The 13,260-nt window shown below is 46.0% G+C and overlaps 1 protein-coding gene across 2 annotated transcripts in view; it reads right to left on the reverse strand.

The window, feature by feature from the left end:
• The window catches only part of TRERF1 (transcriptional regulating factor 1), a 198,435-nt gene that overhangs the window by 3,643 nt on the left and 181,532 nt on the right, over positions 1-13,260 (reverse strand). For both annotated transcript variants that reach the window (XM_040983370.1, XM_040983371.1), the window contains exons 15-18: positions 12,502-12,590; positions 10,556-10,669; positions 4,606-4,809; positions 2,342-2,553 (exon numbers count right to left, since the gene is read on the reverse strand). In XM_040983370.1, the coding sequence (XP_040839304.1) occupies positions 2,342-2,553; positions 4,606-4,809; positions 10,556-10,669; positions 12,502-12,590 (619 nt within the window). The remainder of the gene's footprint in view (positions 1-2,341; positions 2,554-4,605; positions 4,810-10,555; positions 10,670-12,501; positions 12,591-13,260) is intronic.

Raw genomic sequence — 13,260 nt, forward strand, 5'->3', positions numbered from 1 at the left:
TGATGGTGGTGGGGTGCTCATGCCCTCCCAGGGAGCATTTGGCAAATGCTCAGAGATATTTGTGGAAGGAGAGGGTGGTGCCTCTGGCACAGCCTGAGGAGAAGCCAGGGAGGCTGCTAAACACCCTGCAAGGTCCAGGACAGCCTTCCCCTGCCCCTTCACTCCACACAAGGGATGATCAGACCCCAGACGTCAATAGGTTGAGACATACTGGGAGAAAAGGAGAATGTATGAGCAGGGCTCATTCAGGGACCAGGGGGTCTGCCCACGGCCGGCAGTGGGTTACAGCAAACATGACTTTGCACATAAAGCTTAATGGAACACAGTCCAGCTTTGCACATAAAGCTTTACTGGAATACAATCATGTCTACTTGTACATATACTGTCTGTGGCTGCTCTTGTAGCAAAACGGCCATGCCAAGTCATTGTGACAGACAGTCTGCCCCTCAGAGCCTAAGTTATTTACTATCTGGGGCTTTCCAGAAAAAAACAAAAAACAGAAAAAAACTGCCCAGGTGTAAGACAATCTATTTAGGAAGAGGGGTGGCATAAACCCTCCGGTTCATTCACGACCTCAAAAAGAGGGGAAAAAAAGGCAACCCTGAGTTTTGAAGGCCTGTGTCAAACAGGGCTGTGGATCACAACTCCACTGGACAGACTGAAAACTGCTGAATGTCACGAAGAACATTTCCGCAGCTAAGAGAAACAGTCTGCAAACACTTGTGCCATGTCATTCCCAGACCGGAAAGCCACAGAAAATATTTCTATTTTCCATCAAGTCTTAAGCTGGCCAGAAAGAGATTTCTAGCAACATATAAGCACATGCTATGTGCCCCTGAAAGCCAGCCAGCAATGTGTAATACAAGTGGGGCACTCCTTGTCTGAAATGCTTAGGAAAGACCAGAAGTGTTATGGATTTGCACATATTTGGCTTTTGGATTTTTTGCATAGTTGCAACATTTTTTTTTTCATGTATATCTTGTACAAACAGATGGCAGGTACTTTCACACAACAGTTGTAAAATAATATGTGCATGGAACAGTATTTCGTGGTGCGGAATTTTCCCCTCGTCACATGGTATTGGTTCTGCAAGCACTTCGGGTGTTGGAGCCTTCGGGATTTGGGGGTTTAGAGATGCTCAACTTGCACTAACTTTAGTCTTAAGCCGTTCTTTGTCTCCACCTGCTGGCATATGGAGCTGGAGCCGGTTTGAGTCAAGAATGAGGTGGGGCGAGGTTCTGGTTCCTTTCAGAGGAAACTGGGAAGAACACTAATGCCCCCAACACTTCTACTCTAGGACAAGCAGGTGAGAGTCAGCTCCAGGTGGTTTGGTGTTTTTTTCCAAAAATAAACCTCAGGATCAACCCTGAGGTTCTTGGCTCCCATGGCCCCCAGTGGGAGGTGATGTCATTTCCGGGCTCTCAGGCACGGAAGAGAGCCACACCTGAATTTATCCCACTTATGCTTGAGGTTTGCAGAGGCAAAGAGAGCTGCCACAATAGGTTTTACCTCATCTGTCAATACTGGTTACAACGTAGGGCCCGGCACGGTAGCCTAGCAGCTTAAGTTCTCACCTTGTATGTGCCAGGATAATCCCGGTGGCCTTGCTTCCCCTCCAGCTCCCCGATTGTGGCCTGGGAAAGCACTTGAGGATGGCCCAAGGCCTCAGGACCCTGCACCCACACAGGAAACCTGGAAGAATCTCCAGGTTCTTGGCTTCAGATTGGCATAGCTCCGGCCTTTGTGGCCGCTTGGGGAGTGAATCAATGGATGACATTTCTCTCTCTGTCCTTCCTGGTCTCTGTATGTCTGACTTGCCAATAAAAATAAAATAAATCTTTAAAAAAAAAATTGGCTAAAATGTAAAGAATTTGAGGGGTTCCATCTTACTGCAGTAACTGTGGTGACTGATTAGTGATGTCTGCCCTGAGCACAGAAGTAGGCAGCAATGGTAGGGGTGCTATGTTTAGGCCATTTCTGCTCATGGCCGTTCCTGACCATGAGCCAGTGTCAAGTCACTTAGCATGGGTGCAAAACAAAGGACACTTGAGAGGTTGGCTTGTGTGTGAAAGAGGAGGAAATCAGTCCAGCATCGCTTTTGGGAAATACTGCATCCGGTCATTAGAGGTAAGCTCTCTGCAGTCTATGCTCACCAAGCTTAGAGACATCAGCGACAAGGACCACCTTATGGCCCTTAGGGATGGGAGAATGAAGGAGGTTTTTGAGGGTCTAGGGTCTTTTGCTAGCCAGAGAAACTCTGGCCTATCTGGGCCCAGCCCCTAGGGCCCTATGACCTGCCACATACTTAGAGTGAGCTCCTGGCCCAGTCCAGTGCACCTACTTGCCACATTCTTTGCAGGGGAAGATGGTGGTGGGGTCTGTTTCACCACTGGTGGTGCTGTGAGAGGGTGAGCTCTTCACCGAGCAGTAGCCGCTCTGGGCTCCCCCAGGCTTCTGCTTCCCAGAGGGGATGGCACCCCGAGCTTTGGTCACCTGGTTGGTGCCGCCATGGATGCGAGCGTGGCCATTGAGGGCCTGTCGAGAGCTGAACACCTGGGGAAGAAAGGGAGTGACATGACATCTACAGTCCTGAAAAGGAAATTAGGGTTATTAGTTACTGAGTGACAAAACAGGGGAGACCTGACAGTGTCTAATGAGGGGCCAACCTAAGGCAAATGTCTCCATTTGTAATAAAGCTCCTTCATCACGGCCACAAATGCCGTGCCCAGAAGAGCCTTGTGGCTATTACTGCCAGGCAGTAAGAGGCAACCTGGCACAGCAGGCAGGACGAAGTTGCCATCTATAAGTCAGGGAGATAGATCCGTCATTGCCAACAAAGAGGCTGTTGGGCCACTTCCCTTCTGTACCCCAAGGAGGGGGCTGGACCTCATTTTATGCTTCCCTCCCTCCCTCCTTCTTACCTTTTTTCCTCCCAGCCTCCCCCCCGCCCACCCCCTTGAAACAACAACAAATCAGCAGCAGCAGCAACAACAACAACAACAACAACAACAAACCAGGTCTTACTCAAAGCTGCAGTGCTCTGGCTGAAGGTGAGGCAGCACCCTCTTGCTCTGCTCCATCTCCTCCCTCCCCAGCACCCCAGGGAGCACACTCTGAAGAAGCTATTAGGTTCCCTGCTGTGTCCCACAAAACACGTTCAGGCTCCACTGACTGGCAGCCTGTGGCTGGAGCGATGTCTGACCTTTCTGCCGTCTAACAGGGAATGATACAAGGAGGCAAGCACTGGCAGTTTTCAAAGCCCGCCAGGACATGGGTTTTTCAACCTCAGTACTAAAGACATTGCGGACTTCACTGTGTGGGACATGAAGAGGTGGGACTCCAACCCACCAGATGCTTCCCAGGAGCATTTCCCCATAAGTGACGTTGCTAAAGGTTATGGGGGGGGGGTGTTAGTTACCCTCAGTTCAGAACCACTGCTGTATGGGTGGGTGACGCACACCCCTCATTCCAACATGACAAAAAGTGGCTGGCTGAACTCAACAGCCAAAGGGAACACCCATCAAGCTACTGAGGGGCCACTCTAGGTCAAGTCCATAGCTCTTTTATTGTCTTATGAAGAGAAAACCAAAAAAACCATGCTGTCACTGATTTACCAACCAAAGTTAAGCCAGCAGCAAAACCAGCATGCTTCCTACTCTGATCTTTAGTCATTTGAAACTATCTATATAGTTATAGTGGGCACAGACTAGAGCATCAGTCTGGGCTGAGAGTTTCTGATGATTGAAGTAAAAAATGACCTCCCTCTTAGCAAAACATTTACTACACATCCCCAACTATGACTGGCAGAAGCGTCCAATTTTTGAACCAATTCACCAGGCAACACTGTCATTTATAAATTGCACCTTCATCATTCCTGGAGGAAAGCACGCTGCACAAAGGCGATGATGAAGAGGCCAGGTCAGTGGGCAGTGAAGGCAGCTACCAGCCAACAGTGTCTCCCCGTCTCCTCAAAGCTCACAAAAAACGCCTATCTCTAGTTTTCCTTTTCTCCCCCTTCAGTGCACATCAAGTGAATTCTTGCCTTAGGGCAAGAATATTTTTAAAGACAATTGCTTTCTTAATCTAGTTGACACTTGGTAAAAGTGTTTGTTACAGCCTGGAAAACAATGCTATTCTACGGAATGTGTGGGCACAGACAAGAGCATCAGTCTGGGGCGGTACTTGTAGCATCTATCTACATATGTGTACCCAGCTTTAAGAAATCTGACTTGGGAAGAGCTCATCAATTCAGAACATTCAGGGATAAGAACAAGACTCAGCATCCTTTAACATACACATGGCCGGTGGGGTGGCGTGGGAAGCATTTGACAGAACGGTTAAGACATCCTGTACCAGAGGGCCTGTGTGTGTGCATCCTGGCTCAGCTGCAATTACTACGAGGGCAGGACTTGTTGTATGCCCTCTAGCCTGCAGTGTGGCACGCAACATGGAACACACACCATTAAGTGATCAAAGGCCACACAGAGGAAGGCTGGCACCAGGGTGTCATTTTTCAAAACACACCATTTCTTAAAGCTGGGCACAGCTTGTCCCTGAGACCCTAGCTTGTCCCGGATGCCCTACAAGCTCCATGGAGGCACTTACGGCTCCGCAGTTGGGCATTTCACAGATGAAAGAGCCTGGTGGCTGGCCAAGGGCCTGTAGGGGTGGCCCCTCGGTGGGAGCCAGGATGGGCACCGGTGGGGGCTCTGGGGTCTTCGGCACTTCAGTCTCCTCTTCTTTCGTGGATTTCCTATCTTCTTCCATGTCTTCCTCCTCCTCCTCTAACTCTTCTTCTTCTTCACTCGTCTAATGACAAGATATAAGAGCAAGAGGGGAAAGTCCCCCACGATACTGTTAGTGACTAACAGAACTACAGGCCAAGACAGGAGAGGGGCTGGCTGTGGGGCAGCTGGGTCCTTTTCTTTCTGCAACAGCAGCCCATGTGTTTCAGCTTCTAAAAGAATAGTGTCCGGACACATAATTTTGAAATGTTCAGAAAGTTCTTGTGTTCCATTTTGGGTTGCCCTCATCATTTCTATCAAATTACGCTTGTAAGGGCTGGCACCATGGTATTATAGGTTAAGCCTTCACCTGTAGTGCCAACAACCCATATTGGTACCAATTGGAGTCCCAGCTGTTGCACTTCCAACCCAGCTCCCTGCTAATGGCCTGGGAAGGCAATGGAGGATAGCTCAACTCCTTGAACCCCTGTACCCACATGGAAGACCCAAGATGAAGCTCCTGGCTCTTGGTTTCAGACTGGTCCGCTGAGGCTATTTGGAGAATGAACCAGTGAATGGAAGATCTCTTTGCAATTCTGTCTTTCCAAATCAAAATAAACCAAAAAACCATTTTTTTAAATGCCTTGCAGGCAGAGGTGGGCATCTGTCCTAGCTTGTTCATGTTCCAGTGACAGTGCCTGGGTTGGAGTTCCAGCTCTGCCTTCCCCTCCAGCTTCTTGTTAATGCACTCCTTGGGAGACAGCAGGTGATGGGTCAAGTAGTTAGGTTCCTGCTATCCACATGGGGGGACCTTAAATTGAGTCCCTAGTCCTTGGCTTTGGCCCGTTCCCAGCTGCTTCACGCATTCTGGGGAGAGAATAAGGTGGGAACTCTTTGTTCGCACCACAGATAACTTTTTAAGAATATGGCCAGGCAGAGAGGAGAACTTTCTCAGTGTTGTCTGAGCCATCAGGCCTTGGAAATGGCTAACATTTAGGCAAGTCGGCCCTGCCTGTCTCCTCCCAGCAGTGAGGCTTTTTAAGCCTTTGCAATACTGTGAAAACCCCTCAGGGGAGAGACTAGAGACCTAGAATGATGCATTTTGCAGGCTGATAAGACATTCAACTGGAGGTGTGCCTGCTTTGCCCAGAGCACAAGGAAAGCACGTGTCATTCTTGCTCTGCTCTTGTTAGAAAGCAGAATGAGAGGTGACTTTCTGCCACTGTTCACACGCTTTTGCTTTTGTCTCTGATCCCTGGCTGAGTGAGAGCAGGGTGTTGGGGACTTCTGGGTATTCCTCTTACTCCTTGAGTGCCATTTTAAGAAAACCAAATTGTACGAAGAATTTCCTCTCTGCTAAGATGTCCCGTCTTCACATCAGAACAAGCACATGGAAAATGCAGCTGAAGGTGCCTGCCTTCCTTAAGGGTAACAAAACAGCTTGGATGGGTTGCCTGGGACAGGAAGCAGGAATCCAGGAGGATCTTACTTAACGACAGTAGGTCACCAGGGGAACGGGCTCCAGGACATCCCTTTATGTAAAATGGTAGATAACTTAATGCATGTCCTCCTACATACTCACGTTATCATCTTTAGACTGCGTACAATTCCCAATATGAGCATTATGTAATCAATATTTCCCTGGGTTTTAAAGGAAATAATGACAAGAAAAAGCCTATACATGTGCAATACTTGGGTCATGATCTTCCAAATCTTGGTGGAATTCACGGGTGCTCAATCTGCGGACATGAAGCCCCACTTTAACTTCTGTTGTTTCATCATTAGGGTGGGATGTGGGATGCTGGCTCCTGCAGGCCCAGGAAGGGCTGAGGACCAGAGGAAAAAATTCTAGATTTTAATCCCCTTATTTCATGTTACAGTTTGCAAAGTGCTTTCATGTGTATCATGTCATAGAGTATGCGGTCAAGTGTGCTGCTATTTTACAAATGAGAAAACGAATGGTACGTCCCGGGGCCTACATTGCATAGCAGGTTAAGTTGCCATCTGCAATGCTACAATCCTGTACGTACACTGGTTTGAGTCCCAGCTGCTTCACTTCTGACCTATCTCCCTACTAATGTGCCTTGGAAAGTAGCAGAAGATGACCCAAGTCATTGGGCCTCTGCCACTTAAACAGACCCAGATGAAGATCATGACTTTGAACTGGCCTACTCCTGGCTATTGCAGCAATTTGGATAAAATATCTTTCTCTGACTCCCCTCGCCCAGGTCTTTCAAACAGACAAATCTTAGAAAAACAGAACAAAACAAAAGAGAATGGTGCAGTGTGTACTGCTGCTTCTCCACAGCACAGGTTATTTGTGCCAGGCCCTCGTCATACACCCATTGCAGTGAGCTACTGTCTGCTTTTCTCCCACCAGTGACATAACTCTAGATGAGTCTATGACTGTTGGAACCTATGAGGAAAGAATTTCTAAGAAGACAGGCTGCAGAGAGCAGTGGAGCCCAGTGGGATCCTGTGATCCAGAAATCACAAGTTTCCCTTCTCTGGTCTGGCTTAGGGAGGGGCTGTGACTCAGTCCTCTCTTCCCACTGTATTGTTCACGTGTAACACCACATGTGTACGTTTTTGAGAAGATGCATGAAAAGGGCATGTTTAAGAAATGGTCCCAGTTTCCAGTAGGTTGATTTAATCATCAACAAGGGTGACATGAGCAGGAAGGCCTTCATGAATACAGATGTGGCCCTAATCCTCCATTTTGCAGACTGCTTTATTATACAGGCCACAGGCCTCTTGCCACTGTGGAACATGCAGGATGACTTCACATGGGTGGCCTTATTCCTGTGGGAGCCTCCCATCCTTTAATCCCAAAGAGAGCTTCGAGGAAAACCATCTTATATCAAACTCCAAAGGTATGGTACCAGCAGTCACTCTGTGGTCTTAAATGGCCTGTAGTTTGGCATTGAAAATGAGTTACACAATAACCTTCAATGACAATAGTATTTGTTTCATGGTACCTGCAATCAATCTCACAATGACATCCTTGGGCTGAAGAACTCTGAGCAGTAGCATTCTCTACTGCCCACAAATTACACCTTACAGTCTATCCTACTGTGACTACGTATGTCTCAAGAGTTAGACAGGTTTTATTTCAACTGGCAATCTACAAGCATTCATAAAATGATTTATCACCAAGCATTATGGCTCACCAGAGTGACTAAGAGATACAGAGATAGGAGGACAGAAATTCTAACATGTAGAATTTTGCATGAACAAGTTGACCATTTTATGATACACTGTGAAATCAAAAACTGGGTGATATTCCAAGAGACAAGGCTTTTCCCTTTCTGATCCAGCTCCCTGCTAATGCATTTGGAAAGCAGGGGAAAATGGCCCAAGCATCTGAGCCCCTTCTACCCAGGTGTGAGACCTGGATAGAGTTGCAGGCTTTAATACAACACAGGAGATGTGATCAGCTGCCAGCTGATTCCAGCAGGCCCAAAGGACAGGCAGCCAGGACCATTTCATCGGACCGTGCCTCTCGCACCCTTCTCTAGTCGTTGCTTGATCCTAGTTTTTCATCTGCATGTGGTAAGTCATTATCAGGAGACTAAGTGTGTACAGAACACCCATGAGGGAGCTGGGAGTTAGCTTGCTGGCCCCATGTCAAGGTTTTCTTGTTTTTGTGGGCCTGAGTCATCTTAACTTCTATGCTTTCTGTTTTCTTAATTTCACAAGGGATGAGGGTGTGGATGCTTCTGCCCTAACCAAACGCTGGCTCCTGATGAACAGATCCAAGCAAGTGTGGCCCCTTAGGCATCTTAAACTCTTCAATGAGGCTGGCCTGTGACTACCTAAACACCTTCAAGGCTCTGTCAACCCATGGGGTGACATTTTGCCCTGGTCATGTTCAGCTTCCCTGGCTCTCAGAGGGAATGTTTTTGGGACACATAAGGACTTTCCTTGGGACTTTTTCCTTATTCACTCAACAAATATTTACCAAGTGAGCACTGGGTGGGAGGGAGTGTCTCTGAGGTTGGATCAAAGAGTTTCCGGTTCTCATTTCATCCTGCTTTTAAACTTTTCATTTACATTCTATGTTGTGTCATCCCACCTGGCTAGTGAGGGAAGCTGAGACAGAAGTCATTTATCTTTCTCGGAGGCCCACATCACCCATGTTGCTGCTTACATTGCAAGAACTTAATCGCTTTTAGTGAGCTGAAGCACAAAACCCTACATGAAGCCAGAGATGAGCAAAAGGCTACTCTGATACAACTATTTAAGCCACACGAAAGCCCTGATTCTCTTCTGATGAAAAAAAATGGCAGTGAGTGTAGGTGATCCGGCACAGCACAGTAAGCCCTGCCTTGAGACACCTGCACCTCCTATCAGCATGCCTAGAAGAGAGTCTTTGCTGCTCTTCCAGCTTCCTGCTAACGTGCACCCTGGGAGGCAGATGATGATTTAAGCACTGTGTTCCTTGGCACACATGTGAGAGACCTGAACGGACTTCCTCTCTCCTGGCTTTGGCCTGACCCAGCCCCAGCCATTGTGGGCAAGAGAGTGAACCAGCGTATGGAAGATTGCTCCCTGTTGCCCGTAAAAGAACAATAACAAACCAAACAAACACACAAAACAAAAAAACCCACTATCATTCTATTTCTGTTTTCATTTGTTTTGGTCTTGGGGGCTCTGACATACATTTATATAAGTTTGTACATTTCATAGTGATGATCTTAAGGTTTGAAGCATGAAATGAGCACTGGTATTTTCATACTCCTCTACAAGAATTTGCATTTCACTGGTCTTGGGGATGACATAAGGGAATAGGCTGAGACAACACATTCTCCAGCTGTGTGACCACAGTCTAGGCAAGCTGTGGGTCTCAGTTTCCTAGCTCCTGGAATTGGCAGTAAGTGAATGAAATTGGACTTAATGAGTCAATATTTGTCAAGAGTCTGGCACAATGCCTGGCACATAGAAAGTGCTATTTAAGTGTCTATTAGAGAAAATAACCCACACATGTGCTAACGCAATTGGGAATGAAAATATCATTACAAATATTCACATCATTCACAAGTTCCAAAAGCTTTTGTTGATGGTGATGGAGAGTAGAGTTGAGTCATTTGTTGTAAGACATATGCACATGTGGTACCAAGTATGAGAGGGAGATTTATCCTGGCTAGGGATGCAGAGACGAGTTAATTACAAGGCTCACAGGTGCCAGTCATCAGCAATGCCACTCATGGGATCTAGAGACTGTTTTTTTCATCTTTTTATATCTTTAGAGGCTATTGAATCTTAGCATACACATGATTTTAGATGGTCTGTTGATGAAACAAACCAATGCCAGGGACAAATGGTAATGACTAGAATCAAACGCTCCCCACTCTCTAGTTCCTCAGCAGCTGAAGGTACTGGCACTACCTAGGGGTCAAAGCTCCTCCGCACTCCTGCTTTACAGAGGTGGCAAATATCCTAGCACACCTTCTTCTTTCTGAGGGATATCATGGTCTCTGGTCAGTAGCACCTGTGATAGGAGAGGACCAGGAAGGAATATTCCACAGGGTTAGGACATCTGCTTATTAACCAACTAAGTCAAGACTGGGACTTTACTGGTTTCACTCTCCTATCTCCTAATTGCCCTGCAAGGCTGGCAACACTGGGCTACAGGTTTAGCCCAACAATGTCCTCCTTCTGTCTATACCTGCAACTCAAGTCCTGTATCTGACATGGGAGCCAGGCCTCTGTTACTCACTTTGCTGTAACTCTCTGGCTAGGTCCTCAGCAAAGCCAAGTCAAACACTAGCCACTGACATACCTGGGTATTGAGTGGGAATAAGGCCAGCACACTTCACAGCTTCACTCACCATGCAATCATCAATGATTTCCGCTAGGCGTGTCCGGTGCTTCCGCCCCAGTCGCATTATTTTTTTCCATGTGTAGTAGTACTCCACACACTGAGCCACAGTCTTGGACTTCACCTGCCAGCAAAGTGAGCTCAAGATTACCTCTAGTGGTAGGCAATGAGCAAAGGATTCTATAAGCTTCCATGAACACTTGATCTTATAGCAGGTATTAAATAGGTTTGTACAGTTCAGTAAAACTACTTTGGAAGACCTCCTTGCCACATCTGTTCTCAGTTTCTATCTGTGCCACTCAGGTAGCTCCCGGCATGGATTTCTTTAGTTTCCTTCAGAAACTTTTCATGCACATATCAACGAACACAAAAATATGTTCTGCATCCTCACGCCATGTCCCCTTACATATGGCAGCTCTAACTACCAATCTGTAACTTGACCTCCTTTTCACACTATAGTCAAGAGATTTTCCTTACACCTTATTCCTTTTGGTTTTAAACCACGAAGCTGCTTTTTCAGTTACTTCAGTGTTTGAACATATTTTGCTTTCTGACTTGTTGGCTTTCAAGTATCTATTATGAACAACATTCCCTAGCAATGGAATAGGAGGATAAGGCCAAAGTTATGATGACATAGCTTGTGTTTTGCAGCAAACAAGCTGTGACATGTTCACTCCCAGTGAGGCAAAGGTATATTTTGCTATTTTAAAGGAAATTTCCCTTTGATTATTTTCCCACATCTCTATCAGTTCAACAACGTGAGGTTTTGCAGGACATTTAAAGGCTGACTATCTGTGGCAATGGGAACATGGATACCCACGCAGCGAGATGAGGCTGCCCCTAGAGTGACAAGCTCCTGTAATTCCTCCCTTCACATCTACTTGAATCTTCCTAGAGAGGGAGGATCCGATCCCAGAAAGGCCTTGTTTTAAAAACTTGCATTGCCTATAACATGACTCTGTCATGGGTCACCTGAGTGTGAGACCATTAAGGAATTAGACCTTGGCCAGTCAGTCCTGGGGGGAAGGAGACAGTAGGTCACAGACTGGGGGATGGTGGGGCAACCAGGATGGGGCAGCAAGATGTGGTAGCCACAAAGGTAGTGGTAAACACTGGGCCAGAGACAAGTCAGAGACAAGCTCTCTTCCTTCAGATGCTTGCCCAGACACGACCCTGGATTAAGGATAGGAGACAACACACCATCCTCAACACCACTGAGGACCAGCAGCAGCCAGAGGGAGCTGCTGCATGTGACCCCATTTTCTGCAGAACTCAACATGCTTAATGATCCTAATATAATACAACATGGTTCCATCATTTTGCCAGTTTGTCAAGATCCTCTGAATTACTGTTAACACCTTAGCCTAAATCACCTCTCAGCCAATTAGAGTCTAATGTTTATCATGTTATAAAAAGTGCTATTTCATTCACAAGAGCTTTATTCTGTTTTAAAATGCTGATTATGTATGGTGTTTTTTAAATTTTTTTTTTCATTTTTAAAAATTATTACTGTCATTCTGATTAGGGGCCCAACACCTGGAACTCTACAACAGTGGAACAAGAGTTGGGAGGCTGTGAGTTCTCCCTCCATAATTTCCAGAAAAAAATCAGGAAGAAACATGACAAAGTTTCAAATCTACACAAAGTAAACTACGTTCGTGGTGAACTAAAGCTCCAGTTCTAAGTCATTACAGAATTAGGAATTACACATTTTTATGGAGATACAACCCTCTAAACCCGAGGTGGGATCCAAAACACTGAGGTCCTCTTTCCTTCTGTCCTCTTGCCCACCCTACACAACACTGGGCTGTGCTGCTCTGGAACCATGATCAGACTTCACAACCTTGGGGAAGGACCTAACACTGCAACCAAATATTCCTGAATATTTTTTAGGTGTACACACTTGCCAAATTTAATCTCAAGGAAGCAAGAGGGGAAAAAAAAAAACATGCTTACCATCTTTTGTACAAAAATAAAGTCTTTGCTGTAAGTGGCTAGTGCTTTATTAAACAGTTTTCTTTCTAGAGATGTCCACTTGTCCGAACCTACAAGGAAATAAAACTTTGTAAGAGCAGCTCATAGTTCTTGTTATTTTTTTGTCACTGGTTCACAATTTAAGCTACAAAATATAACTATCTAGCAAATGATACACTACATATCAAACGCTTTTGAACAAAAAGTCAGTGCAGTACAATGATGAACAGGCCTGAGAGCTGGGTTCAAGTTATTTTATCCAAGATTCAGTTTCATTACCCACAAGCAGGAGTAATAGCATTTCTGAGAAATCTTAAAGATATAATACACAAAAAAGTACCCAGTCTAATAATTGGGAAATTATGAGCAGTCAATAAATGTCAGCTGCAGTTTTTACATAATTGTTATAGTTATCAGCATAAGTATTCACAGAGCAAGCTCTCCGCAGGATGTGGATAGTCTACCTGCATCCACCCACAGTGCTCCCACTGTAGCAGGGACAAGAGTGGCAGACCATTGGGTTCAAGGTGATAACTACAATTATGAAGGTAAATATAAAGCAATGGAGCAGCACGACACTTAAGGTGAGCATCAGGGCAGCAGGGAAAATCTTCAGGTAGAGAAAAAAATCTCAGTTGAGTAGCATCCCCCTAAGATTTATGTTTTAAATTTATCTGAAAGATATATACTAGAAAGAGAGAGAGAGAGAGAAAGAGAGAGAGACAGCTCTTCCATCACTGG

This window comes from Ochotona curzoniae, unplaced genomic scaffold (assembly GCF_017591425.1).
Source record: "Ochotona curzoniae isolate NIBS_2020 unplaced genomic scaffold, NIBS_Ocur_1.0 contig_3819, whole genome shotgun sequence".
NCBI lineage: Eukaryota > Metazoa > Chordata > Mammalia > Lagomorpha > Ochotonidae > Ochotona > Ochotona curzoniae.